At 37.6% G+C, this 13,776-nt stretch overlaps 1 protein-coding gene across 1 annotated transcript; it reads right to left on the bottom strand.

Annotated features, from left to right (window-relative positions):
* Window positions 1-563: 563 nt before the first annotated feature.
* Window positions 564-10,840, bottom strand: LOC103800998 (transmembrane protein FAM155A-like; the record flags this gene model as incomplete). Its single annotated transcript, XM_009073393.1, has 2 exons — window positions 564-906; window positions 10,669-10,840. Coding segments are annotated over 2 exons (468 nt in total), but the record flags the coding sequence as incomplete, so codon positions are not given.
* Window positions 10,841-13,776: the final 2,936 nt, after the last annotated feature.

Genomic DNA, 13,776 nt, shown 5'->3' on the forward strand with positions numbered 1-13,776 from the left:
TTTTGTGGTTGCTTTTTTTTTGCCTTTTTTTTCTTTTTTCCCTCTTTTCTTTTTTTTGGTTAAATTTTGTGTTGTTCTTTTTCGTGGGGTTTTTTGGTGGGCTTTTTTTGTTGATTTTTATTTTTTCCTTTTTTTCTTTTTTTCATTTTTTTAAATTTTTTTTTCAATTTTTTTTCTTTGCTATGTCATGGAATCATAGCAGTCATTCCTCTAATAGAAACTGACAGGACATAAAAGACAGAACTATCAGATGAACACACACAATGACTAGAAATATATCGACAGAGAAAAGACTTAATTTAGCTTTGAGAAACCGTCCCAAAAATAAAATCCTGTATTAACAAGTGCAAAAAAACAAAAAAAAGAAACTCCAAACATTAAAACACAGTGTATAAAATGGTGTGAGAAATTTAAGTCACCGAACAGCCTTTTAGTCAATAAAAAGCTGTATTCATGTGTCCTTGTTGTTTGGGTAGTGGCCCATCCTTTTCATTTTACCCAAAAGGTCATTCAAGAAGAGATCTGAGGGTAAAGCACTCAGTTCTCCCTAATTTTGACTGTAGTAATTTGGGCCTGTTGTGTTTCTATCATGTAAGATGAATCCTTTCTTTTATTCCTCATTGGTTGAATTATCTTCCAAAGTTGTTATGCCTCCAAAGCCCAGTCCTGTTGAGTTCTGTGCTGCTGAGACTGTAAGTACTGTATGTAAGAGAATTAATACAAGAACACACAGTTTGAGTCTGCTGTTACACAGTCTTGATGCTGATGAAACTGTGAGCGATGTCCTGTGACACATTGTTGAGCCACTTGTTTTTATAGTCCCTTTGGATTGATGATCTGATAATAGTCCCCATCTGACATCACAGCATTCTGGTTCTGCATTGGTTGGATAGTTTTCATAGAGCCCTGTAGAGTAAACACAAAAGAAAAATAAACACCACGAACAAAGATCGACAGAAATGGTAGCTCAAACGAAGAGTCTATAATTTAGTCTAAGCTATCAAATCCACATCTTTGGGTGAGACTGAGACACTCAGAAGACCTGCCATTTTGTATGGAGTTGTTGAAGAAATATGTGTCATCTAACAGGAAGGAGCATCAGAAGATCATTCAGCAGAAGGATGGTGTTGAGCATGGTTGTATGAAGAAAGAGCATTAAAAAGTACTTATTAATATTTGAATGACAAGGATATTTGAATTCTTCTTTTTCGCAAAGTAACAACTAATGATGTAGTAACAAATTAAACAAACATATCCACAAAATTTGAAAGGATCTTGAAATTCTTCAGGATGTGAGCACATAACAATATCACTGTTGGTTAAAGGACAGGCATTAAATAACAAATAATTGATGTACCAATGATATTGACAATATTGATTGTCAAACCAATGTAAATCAGACTGGGTCACAGGAACTGCTTCCAAACAGAGCTGTTTGGAGTCCACTTGTTTACCCTACCTCAGCTGAGTTAGTCCAGCTGGATGTTCTCTTCAGCATATCCCAGACGTAAGAACAATCTTCCCTTCCCATACAATACCTGGATCTCCTGATATTTCTGACTACACATCTAGGCCATTTTTGCCTTTGGAACATTACTGAGTTCCTCAGCCTGATCTGATTATTACTGTTTGAGCACTTAAAGGAATTCTGCCTCTTTGGAAATTGCCAATGCTCTCAGTATTACTATGTAGTAACCCTGTTTGCTTCTTGCACTATTTTTTCTGATAAATTAAAAGAAACTAATTAGTCTGTTTAACTAGTGTTCAAATGCAAGAGTGTCTAACATAATGGACAAACACCTTTACTCCATTTGGAATAAATTCGGCAGTAAATAATACACTCTATGTTAGAGCTCGGTTTTACTAGAAAAACAAATCTATCTGTGCTAAAATATTAGGATACAGATTTTGAAAGCAGCTTTACTTCTTGGAACAAGAATTACATTTTCTCTAAAGTATCACAACAGCTATATAACTTTCAAAAAGCAATTTAGGCATAACATTCTTAGGTCCAGGCACCAGACTGCTTGCATTTTGTGAATAACCTGTAAAGAAAGGTAGCACACCTTAAAATATAAAACTGAATACTTTGGTTCCTACTTCTATAATATTGATCTGCAAGTAAACAAAAAAGTGTATTAGGTATGCTGAGCATGTTAAGATGCAGAGCAAACCTAGACTGGCACATTTTTACATAGCTGACATAACAGCCTACTATATTATGCACGAGTTCAAGTAAAGTTGCATCAATTTTTTAATTCAGTGCAGTCAGAAACTTAATGCAGCATTCCAATGCTTGAAAATTATTTATTCTCTCTCAGATCATCCCTGAAAGAACTACATGTGTTTTTAGGAAAGTCTGTTGTGTTTCAGAACTTGTGGGCCATTGTTTATTGCAAGTATAATAAAGCAGTCTCATTGCTAACATCATATTTTCTAATACCCATCTTTTGGTGTGTGGATAAGTGTGTTTTGAAACATTTTAACATACAGGCAGTGCCTCCCAAAGCTGGGAATTATACGATTTGTTATGTGACTGCAGTAGCTCAGATGATTAGTAGTAATTGAAGAGACACAGAGAATTGTTAATGCTTTGATCCCACTGAGGCTTGTTTACTATTCAAACTATATTTTCTGCCTTTCTTGTTACAGGAAAACCCAGGCTTGCTTTGAAATCAAAGACTATGTATACAAGTTGGCAATCAAAAGGTATTTAAATAGTTCATATGCACTTACTGAATTATAAATAAACTGGCAGCAACGTCAGATTCAAAGCTGAAATGAACTTGTTCTTTAATGCAAAATTACATTTCCTTTTTATTTCAATTCAGCAATTGAATTTAGGTTTCAAATTTGCAGTTATATATTTAATAAACAATTAACTACAAAACCACTATTCATATGACAGTGTAGAACACTTAGATAAATTCAGTCATACCCTTTGCCCTGAAATAATGAAACTTCACAACACGTCCTTTACCATATAATTGTTTGTAGCCATAAATATCAGGTTTTGCCCCTTGCATCCAATAAGTCAGTCTACTCAGTCAGAGCGTTGAAAACCTGTGACTTACCAGAAACTCTGCGAAGATGGCTACATCAGCCATGGAAAACCAAAGAGAAAAAAAATCATTTTTCTTTTATCAAAATATTCATAGAAGTACAGAATCACAGAATCATAAAGTGGATTGGGATGAAAGGGACCTCAAAGACCATCTACTTCCAGCCCCCCTGCTGTGGACAAGAACACCATCCACTGGACCAGGTTGCTCAAAAGCCCATCCAACCTAACCTTGAACATTTCCAGGGATGGGGGAATCCACAGCTTCTCTGAGCAACCTGTTCCAGTGTCTCATCACCCTCACAGGAAAAAATGTCTTCTTAATATCTAATCCAAACCTACTCTCTTTCAGTTTGAAACCATTAGCCCTTGTCATCTCACTACATGCTGTTGTAAAAAGTCCCTCTCCATTTTTCTTGTCAACTCCCTTCAGGTATCGGAAGGCTGCAATTAGGTGGTACCAAAGTCTTGTCTTTTCCAGGCTGAACAATACCAATTCTCTTAGCTTTTCCTCATTGGAGAGGAGCTCCATCCTGATAATCAATTTGGTAGCCGTCCACTGGACTTGCTGCAACAGATTGATGCCCTTCCTGTGCTGGGGACCCCAGAGCTGCATGCATTACTCCAGGTGGGGTCTCATCTAAGTGATATAGAGTGGCAGCATCACTTTCCTTGACCTGCTGGCCACACTGCTTTTGATACAGCCCAAGATCAGTTGGCTTTCTGGGCTGCAAGAGCAGATTGCCAACTCATGTCCAGCCGCTTATCCACCAGCACTCCAAGTCCTTCTCTGCAAAGCTGCTCTCAATCTGTTCATCCCCAGCCTGTATTAATATGGGGGTTTGCCCCAAATGAGGTGCAGCACCTTTCACTCGGTCTTGTTAATCCACATGAGATTCCCATTGCCCCAATTATTGAGCCTGTCCAGGTCCCTATGGATGGCATCCCATCCTTCAGATGTGTCAACCACATCACTCAACTTGGAGTCATCTGCAAATTTGCTGGGAGTGCACTCAATCCCTTTGTCAATGTCATTAATAAAGACATTAAATAGCACTCCATTGCAGAAGGCCACTAGGTTGGTCAGGCAGGACTTGCCCTTGGTGAAGCCATGTTGGCTGTCTCAAGTCACTACCTTCTTCTCCATGTATAGCTTCTAGGATGATCTGTTCTGCGTCACAGAGGTGAGGCTGACTGGTCGGTAGTTCCCAGTATCCTCCTTTCTGCTCTTTTTAAATATGTGTTCTATGTTGCCCCTTTTCTAGTCACCTGGGACTGATCTGACTGCCATGACTTTTCAAATACCACAGAGAGTGGCTTGGCAACAACATCAGCCAATTCCCTCAGGACTCTGGGATGCATCTCATTGGGTCCCATAGACTTTTGTACATTCAGCTTCCTTAGGTGGTCATGAACCTGACCCTTTCTTACAGTGGGGGAGGGACTTTGCTCTCTCAGTTCCCATCCTGTTGTCCATTCACTCATGAGCTGTGGGAAGAGACATTGCCATTGAAGAATGAGGCAAAAGAGTTGCTGAGTACCTCAGCCTTCTCCTCATTCGTTGCTATCAGTTTTCCAGAATTGCTTATTGGGAGTATACCTTCTTTGGCCTCCCTTTTCTGGTTAGTATACTTGTAAAAGCCCTTCTTGTTATTTTTTTGCATCCCTTGCCAAGTTCCAACTTTGCCTTGGCCTTCTTCACCCCATCCCTACACAACCCATCTTCATCACTATGCTCTTCCCAGGTCTTTGTTTCCACCTCCTGTGCATTTGCTTCTATTCCTATTCATTTTTATTTTGTCTGAATATTTTATATATGGATATGAAGTTTGAGATTAGAAATAAAAAGGATATCTGTACCTACCAAGCCACCAAGACTTCCCTTTTCCTCTTATGTCTTTATAGTTCAGTTTGTAGACACCATTATTTTGTATTACTTGGATGCTCGGTAATTTTCTTTCTGAGACTGACTTACCAGCTGTTACTGTCTTGAAATGTACTGATTTTCACTTTTCACTTAAAATTCTCAGTTCTGTGTTTCCATTTCCCAGCTGTATTTCACCAGCAGACTTCTTAGTCCAAATGGAATTTCTTGGACCTTGATCTTAATCAATGATCTAGAATTTCCCAGAGAACTTTTTGGTTTCTCCAGACAGATATGTTATCACTCACAAAGGTCATGTAAGAGCTATCCCTTTGCTTTGTAACTGGATAGTTTTTTCCATGTGTAGACAAAATTTTGATTATCAGCACAGCAGTTATATCTGTAGGGACTGTGTGTTACTAATGCTGATGCAAGAATTAAGGCTACTCGTTTGACTGAGATTGTGTTAATGGAGACATGAATAGATAAGTCCTGTGTGTCCCACTCAGCTGAATTATACTGAAAGAAAAAGGAGTGACAGCATTAATATTATATTCACTTTGTGCAGAAACAGCTTTGAGGAAAAAGCAGCAATCTGCAAGTAAGTTTTCACACAGGAATTAAAATCACAAAGACTGTCTATGCATGCATGGTCTGCTGACCAGCTAGATCACCAGCTAACTCAGACAATGCTATGGTTTCTGCCTGAGCACTTCCAGGAATCAGCTTGCAAAAGCAGTGGTTGTATTTCCATGTCTCAGCACTGTGAGGATGTGTCATGCTTGTGGCTGGATTTATAGCTGTGGCAGTTGGTCTGATGGACCACTTCTTGGTTTCTTTGCTGCAGAAAGAGTTATGGAACCATAGTATGGAACCAGGAAGCTGATCTGCTTGATATATATGTTATCATTACTGGATAAGCATTTTGGGAAGCCACAGAAATAAAACTGATCATATGGTATGCTACGGTTTTTTCTTCATTTTCTTTCTGTAGATCTCTAAGCTGTGGTCACGTTTAACATAGATTTCTGATTATTTTTGAGAGGTATACCAAGCTCCTTGTGCTTGAAACAAAGACCATGAACTAGAAGAAGAAACTAGATTAGTGGATATACTATACCAGAAGTTTTGAATACTCCATTTTATTGCAAAGCCCAAAAAATGTCTGGCAAGAGTGATCCATCCAGCAGTGACATCACTGTGTCAGTGAATGCCAACACTCTGCATGACATTTCTGTTTCTGAGAAATTATTTCTGAGATTTCAATATTAACATTTTTCAACCACAGAAGTCAAGAGAACACATTAGGTATGACTGGATTTCACTGCTTGCTTACATCTGATCTGGAAGACAGTGCTCTTCGATCTTATCCAGATGGTCTTCTCAATTTCTAAATTGCTATGTCTGTGACACATTATGATGCTTCTGCTTAGACATGCATTTTATACCTTTCATATTATAAAAAGTAATAAAATGAAACGTCGAAGAATATTGAAAATAAATAAACTATTCTTTAGTCAAACAGATTATTCTTAAACTGGTGAATAAGGCTGTTCAGCTCTTTTGGGAAGGCTAATTTCCATTACAGACTCCATCCCAATTGTTGGATGAGATCTAGGTTGTGATGTTCTGTGCTTTAATTTTTTCATCTCTATATTTTTAAATCACTATACATCACTATATCACTATTGGTTACTATTTCAGATGTTGCCTCTGGAACATTTTTCTGTATATGTGTCCATATTAGATAAAAATTGATTGTGCTTCTTCATCATGCATGGACTTTTTCTCTAAAATATGTATACGGTCAATTTCCTCCTCTTGGTGTAAATCTAAGTTACCCCTGTAACACTGACTGAGCTGCTGCAAGTCAGAAAAATAACTAAATAGCTTACTCTCAAAGCTGTACACTGAAGTTTTTAGCTCTGCTGTTTTGAGGTACAGGATAACTTGCTTCTAGAAAGCATTTGGCTTTTCCCACTCCCTATCCAGCTTTGCTTCTATATGTACAATCTTTGAAAGGATTTACTACTGTGATATGACAGGAAATCATCATACCTATCTGAGTACATAGAAAGGTCAGGGATATCAATAGGTTAATTGCCTGGGTCGTTTTTTATAGGAGAAGAACATTTGCAGCTAATAAATCTTTAATGATATAGAACCTGGTTCATTGGAAAGCCCCAATATTCAAGACTAGAACACTAGACTCAAAATGATGAGCTATTCCGTTGACAGATTTTGCTGCAAAAGCATGTCAAATTTTCCTTGTAAGCAGATCCATAGCTAGTAATGATTTAAATCATGCTTGTCAAACATAAACAGGATTTGTCCTGCAGTCTGCATTAGCTTAATATTTTTATATTTTAGGACCTACTAAGAGGTGTAGTCAGGAGGCAAAAGACACATTATTATGAGTTATTTTTAGAGGAAGAACTTGGATCTAATATATGGAGTTTTTGAGTTTGCCAAGATTAACATAAAGCAGATTGAATTCAGAAATTTTCTCTTCTTGAATTGTTCTACAAAGAAAAGATATATTGCAATGCATTAAATATATCATATTTTGTCAAGGAAATTGCATTTCAAATTGCATTGAAATCAGGACATCTGTTTTGAAACAGAGATACTGTAGCTAAACCCACTGGTGAAACCCAGACACACATCTGCCCCTTGAGAGGAAGCTGCAGTTTAAAATATTTCTCCCAATACCTTTGCTGAACTTTCTGAGTCATCAAACTCCTTCAATAGATTGATAAGAATTGTCTGCAATAATTGTCATTATGTCCTTAGAAACATTAGTGTGTGCTATGAAGCTTGACTGACAGTTTGATTTCTGGTGAATTCTTTACTCTAAAGGAGGAGGAGTTTCTTAGGAAGTGTTACTTTGCATGATCACAAAAGTATATGTTACTGTTCTTTGCCAAAAATTCATTCACACTTTGTGTTGCAAGCAAGTGAGATACTAATCAGAACATACGAAATTAGTAGTCTTAATTAATATGAACTGAAAGATATTAGCGATTCAAAGCACCTGAATCACCTGTCCACTCACCTCTTCTCTCTTCTTACTTTCTCCTTCTAATTGCTAAGTATCAGAAGTCTGTTCAGCACAGGAGAGCAGGCAAATTTGATTCTCCTCCTGATGGCAGGAGTCTCCTTCTGATGACACCGCTCTTAGGTAGTACCAGAGAGTACCATGCTGGTTTTGGAAGAAGTTAATGCAACACATCTCTGCTTTGATGCTGCTCACTACGTTCCCTTCCTTTCCTTCAAAGAACTTTAGCTCTCCATTAAATTTCATTACATCTATTGTACAGGTAAAGACAATATGGGTCCCAGCACTGCAGGTGACATGGAACCACACCAGCCTCTATCTGGTAAAATGGCATGTAATGTTTATATGTACATCCTGCACTCTGTGCTGTAGCCAACATCAAATAAATCCAACTATCCCCAATATATCTTCTCCTGTTACTTCACACCTAAATATCAAATGGAAATACCTTTTGATCTGACTCTTTTGGGTTTTGCTAATGAAGAGCCAGATCAGTAACTAGAAATCCCAGAACATGTCTGCCCAACAGGAGCTCACAGAAAGAGCAGTAGGAGAAGAGGTCCCTCATGACTTGGGTGACCTGTTTTCAGCTGTGCAATTCTTTAGTCTGACAGCAGATAATAGTTTAATTTCTCATTGTTTAGTGACAGGAAATATTCTTACAGTCAGCTGTAATAAGATGGTGAAAATGGGCCTGTATTCCAGACAGTTTGAATTGCAGCCTTGTACCTGTCCTCAGCATCTTCTCTTGCACACAACTGCCTAGAGCCAGCAAACTAACTCCTATGGGTTTGTGAATACAAGCTCTGCTCTTCTGCTGCTGGGTCTGGACTTGAGAAGACAAAAGGTTCAACCAAATACTAGTTAGTGGACTGAGATGAGTCCACTAACTCTGGCTGATATGAGATTCAGGTTACTCTGATTTTAAGTGTCTGCAATAAGACCCTGGTGACTAACAGAAGCTGCAACAAATAGAGTGCAGCCAGCACTGTGTGCAAAGCATAGAGAGTTAGTCTGTTCATCAGGTGCAGGTGCCACCCTAGGCTGAATTAAATAGCTCTCAGCTCTACTGACTACACCAGATCTTTGGTGACTCTAGTGAGAGCTTAGTCACAGAGTTTATGTATATGTACCCACATTACTAATACCTGTGGTAAAATGAGTTTAATCCTCCTCTAAATCTACTTTTTCATCCCAAACTCAGAGATGTCAGTAATCTTTTCAAAGTCATCTATTTTGTGTGTTTTAGGAAGAAATATGGATTTGGAGTTATACTAGTATAACTATATTTCCTAGGAAAATGTAGAGATGGATGCATATTTCCTAAGAAATTTTCTGAAATACTTGCCAAGATGGCTTTATTTATCATTTATTGTTTGTCTGCCATTGTGTGTGTGTGTGTGTGTACACACATATGTACCCACGTGACTGCACACACACATACATACTGTATTTTTGTGGTAAATAAAAATGTCCTAAGTCTTTAGCTTCAGCTTTTGCTATACTATTTTAAACTGGAAAAAAATGCTCACTTGCTTACTGCAATGCATATTAGAAGGCAATTAATATTTGTAAAATGCAATGAAGTACTAAGCACCATTACCTTATTGATGACTGGAAATTTTAACTCAGCTTATACATCACTGTATTGCCTTTTGCATATGGATTGATATTACTCTATTCTGTGCAATAGGCTTAATCTTCAAGAAGAAATACAGTAAATATCTTGTTACCAGAAGCACCCTAAATCCAAACACAGGGTATAAGGTGAAGTGAGATGCCACAATCATTATACCTGCATCTGTGATGGTATATAGCATTTCTGGGATTTGATAATTGACTCTGTTTTTTAAATAGCTTGCCTTGGTCAACTCATTTAGTAACAAGATTTCCAGTGCAGCCTTAATTTAATGTGAAATTTGTCTGATTTCTGATATTTGGACCAGGTGGTCAAATGACCTAAGTACTGAAATGCCTTTTTTACTGATTTAGTGGGAATAAGTTGACTGAATATCTTCAGGATTCTTGGATGATAATCTAGGCACCAGAAATCTGAAGACGACATTGGTCTAAACTGAAATTTTGAGTGGATGACTCCCAGCTAGTACCCAAAATAATATCTGAGATATTTATAAGCAATACCTTTTAAAGCTAAAATACAGAATGCAACAATACTCAAGAAGAGACCAAAAAAGCTCAGTTCTTTACAGGAGAACAACTGATTCTTAAATTTCTTCACTAGTCAAAGACATTTTCTTAGACATTTATTTTTTGAGAGCTGCTGCACAGTTTCAAATGCTATGCTTCAGATTTCCCATTTATCTGGCATAAGAATGCAGGTGAACAAAGGTGAATACACTAAAATTTGGACCTGCCTTTCTCTTTTTTGCTGAATATTGCATGACATGGAGCCTCTTTACTCTGAGTACTGCATGACACGAAACAACAAAAATCCTCTGCCAGATTATTAGGTGCAAAAAACCAGAACAAATTTATTCCAGTAATTTCGTTTTGTAAAGTTGATGAAAGGCAAGCTGTAGCATAAATGTGCATTACTACATCTGGGCTCAAATCCTAGCACGTCTGACAAATCTTTCTGATGAGGAATACTCTTGGGATCTCAGAGTTAAGTCCTTCACATTTAGACATATGAAAACAAGTGAAATTAGCTTTTCTATACTGTACCTGTACAGATGAAACTTGATAATCCTCCATAGATGACATCATCATTGTCTGGTAATATAAAGGGACACCTCGTTTGAACCTCCAAACAGTATTGCTTGCAAGGAATTCTGTTGCTGCAGTGAAACTGTGTGACTTCAAAATACTGGGAACAGAGCCAGGCTTTGTAGACAGTCTGGAAAAAAGAGAAGAACCAGAAGTATAGATGGATGACAATAGAACTGTCATTAATAGAAGAACATACTGTACTTCACTCCTACATTAATGTTGCTTCTGAGAGAAAATTTTGAGCGAATATCACCTGGGTAAAATACACTCAACTTTTGACTGTCTTCCCACTTCAGAAATGAAAACTCCAGCCAAGTAATTTAAAAGCAACAGTTAGTCAGGACTAGGCTTATGCTGTTATTTCATCTGAGTTTGTAAACAAGTATGTCTTTTAGATGCGACTTTTTAATAGACACATGCATGGCACACACCGCTGTCCCTGCATCTTCTCATAAACTGGGATCTTAACCTCATTTAAAGCTGGTCTAAAACAAATTTATGAAAGTGCATGCAAGAAAGCATTGAAAACTGGGCTCAGGCCAGCCCTGTTCTTTATAGCATCTAGAGCTAAGCTATCAGGTTGCAATAGATGGTGCTACTTCCCTTCAAATAAAACCTTATCCAGTCCACAGAATTAAAACACACATTAGGGTTCCTGAACACCAACAGCTGTAGACTAGGGGATAAATCTGCCATGGTGAGGACCAATGTCTACATTTGGGAGCTGAAAGGAAGACTTTAAGGATCCTGTCATCTGATGCTGCATAGCCATGGCTGCAGGACCTGTGATTATTGGAATTATTATCCTAATTTAAACAGGAAAGTAAAATAAACATGCTGATTTTAGTTTCTACTGCCTTTTCTCTTCTGAGCAGCAGTGTTTTCATATGCAAATGGATCGGATACCAGGCTACAAAGGTGTTGAAAAACCTGTGTGACTGCGTTCAGAGAGGTTTGCTTGTTTACCATTTTATTTTCAACTTATCTCTTTTGAAGTACATTATTTACTGCCTAGATACATGCTATCGAGGTTGTTACATAAGAAACATTTCCTTTTGTTGGATTCATTCAGAATATCTGAAAATCTTACTGACCACCTTTCTTTTATCACTGGCTGAAGAGCAATATAGTCAGCTGATCACTTTCCTTCTTACTAGACCTGTTTTTAATAAAAAAGGAAACATTTTAAATTTTTAAGCAATGGAAATGAAAAAATTGACACCTGAAAAGAACAATCTAGATGAGAGTTTGGTTTGAATTCAGTATGTTTCATCTCATCGGTTGTAATTTTATTGATGTCAATAGCAGCTTAAATTGTATAATTATTTTCAATATAGTAGTCCCAGAATCACGAAACTTGTATTTTAGTTTGTTTGCAACAGTGGCAGGTATGGGTAAGGTTGCTAGGTAATAAAGTGAAACCTTTATCACTAATCTGTGGTTCGTGATTATCTCTTTATTGCAGCTTTTGCCTATTGCACTCTGTAGAACACGAGTTTTTTCATTACAAATTAAATTTTAATTGCTTACAAAGGTTTCTTATTCACAGTAAATGATTAACGAGAAGGAGGACTAGGAGATGTGTGTACTTTTCATCTTAAATAAACTTCTAATCAGAAAGTGGTTTTCCTGGTGTTGACTATAGCACCTGCCACAGTTTTGATTCTTCAGTTGCTATATAGACAATCACGACAATAAATGAAATAAAGTAATTGTTTTTCTATTTTCAATTACTCAGTGAATATAGTCTGTTGGTTGGAAAGAGGAGTGCTGGGTCTGATAACAGATAAACATTCAGGGATGTTCTTTCCTGATCACTAATACTGTGGCCCTGTTTAGTATGAACTCACATGTTCTTTTCATATTCTAATTGTTCTACTAGCACTAAGTTGTTTTGTGAACCATATTTGAAAACTTACAACAGTTTTTAGGGAGTGTATTGAACAGTGCACCATACATGGTAACAAGAAAATGAGCAAACCCATGTGTCTACTTAAGCAAGACAGGAAATAAATGTTTATTCAAGAGCAGAAGTAAATAATGCAATCGTGAGCCTCTGTGAAGAGTTTTATGTACCCAATCTCAGTTCATACACATCATCTTCCTGCTGTGATTCACAAGTTCTTTGGCTCAAAATTACATTTGAATTCTTGTCCATATTTGTAAAGAATGCATGAGTCTACCTGTTCCTGAGATCTGTTTCTCAGATAAATGCCTCCCACTCTGTATTCCTCTTTTATTTTCAGCCAATTTGAAACTTGTCTTCCATCTATATTTAGTGTTTTAATATTCTGGTCCCATTTTGCTCTGTTTTGGCCAGTGACGTTACATGGAAACTCAGATTTTCAGAGTTCTGCCTGGATACGAACTTAGGTCATATCACTTTGGGGTGAGATGTTGATACTTATCAACATTTTTACCCCCATGCTTTGCTTTCTTCAAAAGAAACTTTAGGTTTGTGATACAAGATATCTCTGCAGAACACTGTAAGTATACCAAGAAGTAGCAGGTAAAACCCTTAGGGTGTCCTGAAAACTAGCCCAGAAGACAGAAGAAGCTGATGGTTCAATCATTCCCACAAGGATCCTCCATTATTTTCAGGGTTTTTTTAGGCTTGAGAACTGTCATGAAAGAATCTAAGTAGTTTTGGGAGTGAACATCATGGAAAAGTAACCATTTAACACTTGAGTACTTGCAGTGAAGCTGAGATGGAATTTAAAGTTACAACTGGATAAAGAAAAAGCAGCATAGGCTTGGAGCAAGAGAAGGCTCATCCATGGTGCCTAGCTGTCAGTCCACTACCTGCAAAGCTTGGCCTGTGCTAACTCCTGTCTTTCCAGAGAGTGGTCAGCCATTGTCTGGGAATAAGTGTATTCCAAGCACTGCACCCAGTAAGGAGTTTTATTATTTTCTGGAGAAAAGGGAAAAAGATCTAGGTGTTTCCAGATGACCTGTGCTTGGTCAGCTTGTAGATCAGAGAATAGTCCCTCTCCACTCTTACTTACTACTACAGACATCATTTAAATGCTCACTTTCCCAACAAAGATCCCAATTTACCTCTCC

The sequence above is a fragment of the Acanthisitta chloris genome, unplaced genomic scaffold (assembly GCF_000695815.1).
Source record: "Acanthisitta chloris isolate BGI_N310 unplaced genomic scaffold, ASM69581v1 scaffold2014, whole genome shotgun sequence".
NCBI classification, from domain to species: domain Eukaryota; kingdom Metazoa; phylum Chordata; class Aves; order Passeriformes; family Acanthisittidae; genus Acanthisitta; species Acanthisitta chloris.